The 1,329-nt window shown below is 48.1% G+C and overlaps 1 protein-coding gene across 1 annotated transcript; it reads left to right on the forward strand.

Annotated features, from left to right (window-relative positions):
- Positions 1-4: 4 nt before the first annotated feature.
- LOC107682908 (homeobox protein Dlx1a-like) lies at positions 5-1,051 on the forward strand (the record flags this gene model as incomplete). Its single annotated transcript, XM_016479023.1, has 2 exons — positions 5-163; positions 466-1,051. Coding segments are annotated over 2 exons (399 nt in total), but the record flags the coding sequence as incomplete, so codon positions are not given.
- Positions 1,052-1,329: the final 278 nt, after the last annotated feature.

The raw sequence follows: 1,329 nt of genomic DNA on the forward strand, positions 1-1,329 counted from the left end.
AGAGGTTCGTTTCAACGGGAAAGGCAAAAAGATCCGCAAACCCCGGACCATCTACTCCAGCCTCCAGCTGCAGGCTCTGAACAGGAGGTTCCAGCAAACGCAGTATCTGGCTCTGCCGGAGAGAGCCGAGCTCGCCGCGTCCCTGGGGCTCACGCAGACACAGGCATGTGCTCGGCTTTTACGCGTTGTCCGTAAAGGAATTAGATTTTATAAACGAGTCGACAAACCTGCCATGTTTACGCAACGATTCATTCTTAAATGTTTTATTTATATCGTCTTAGCGTGTTCTTTTTGAAATCTCTATACAACACGGGCCTGTAATCAAGGGTTGCATCTGTTTGGGGGAAGTATTTGGAAACGTCAAAGTTCACGATGACGTTCCTTTATTTAAAGAGAATTAAAGTCATGGGTAAAACGATTCGAGATGTTGTCGCTCTCTCTGACTTGCCTTGCCTTTATTTCTAGGTGAAGATCTGGTTTCAGAATAAACGCTCCAAGTTTAAGAAACTGATGAAACAAGGCGGAGGAACAATAGACGCGAACGCTTTGGCAAACGCGCTGTCCACCGGATCTCCATCCGTGGCGCCCGTCTGGAACTCAACAGCCAGCGTCAAAACATCCACACCGACCTCGTATATTCCCAGTTACACCTCATGGTATCCCACAGCACACCAGGACACTATGCAGCAGCCGCAACTCATGTGAACCAGGACTGCTGAAACAACCCCGCCCCTCTTTCCGCCAATGGCCCAGTTCAGGGGACCCGACGCAAGGCCGGTCACTCTGCGGCCCTCTGCAGCCCAGACCAGATGTGATCCGGAGACACACTCAAAAAGACACCTGCTGACACACTGGCCAGCGTGGACTGAGCGAGGGTCGTCTGCACCAGAGAGGAAACAAGTCTGTTTTTGAATCGAAGGGAATGCCGGGAAAGTGGGTCAAATCAAAGCTGCTCTCCCCCTTTCCGTGACTTTTTTGTTGTGTAAAAAAAACAAAAAAACACACACACACAAAAAAACCTGAAACCGTACCTAGTCAGAAGTGTATTTCAGTTTCTGCACATTTGTAATTTTCCGTAAGAAAACTGGAATTACCGGTTTGTCCATCCACAACAAAGTGCTGGTTTACGGGCTGCGAGAGCGACATGAACATCACACATTTCCAAAAGCTCGGCGTCGGACTCATACAGTCGCTTCGCCACGGCGCGGTGAATGTGTAAAAACTGGGAGAAATCACACCGTGAGCAAGTATGAACGTCTCAAGAGTTTCCCCATTTTAAAGGGAACAAAGAAATCTTTAAACAAAGTTATTTTGTATGTATGGCGTTTT

This window comes from Sinocyclocheilus anshuiensis, unplaced genomic scaffold (genome assembly GCF_001515605.1).
Source record: "Sinocyclocheilus anshuiensis isolate Anshui unplaced genomic scaffold, SAMN03320099.WGS_v1.1 C32710650, whole genome shotgun sequence".
Taxonomy (NCBI): Eukaryota; Metazoa; Chordata; class Actinopteri; order Cypriniformes; family Cyprinidae; genus Sinocyclocheilus; species Sinocyclocheilus anshuiensis.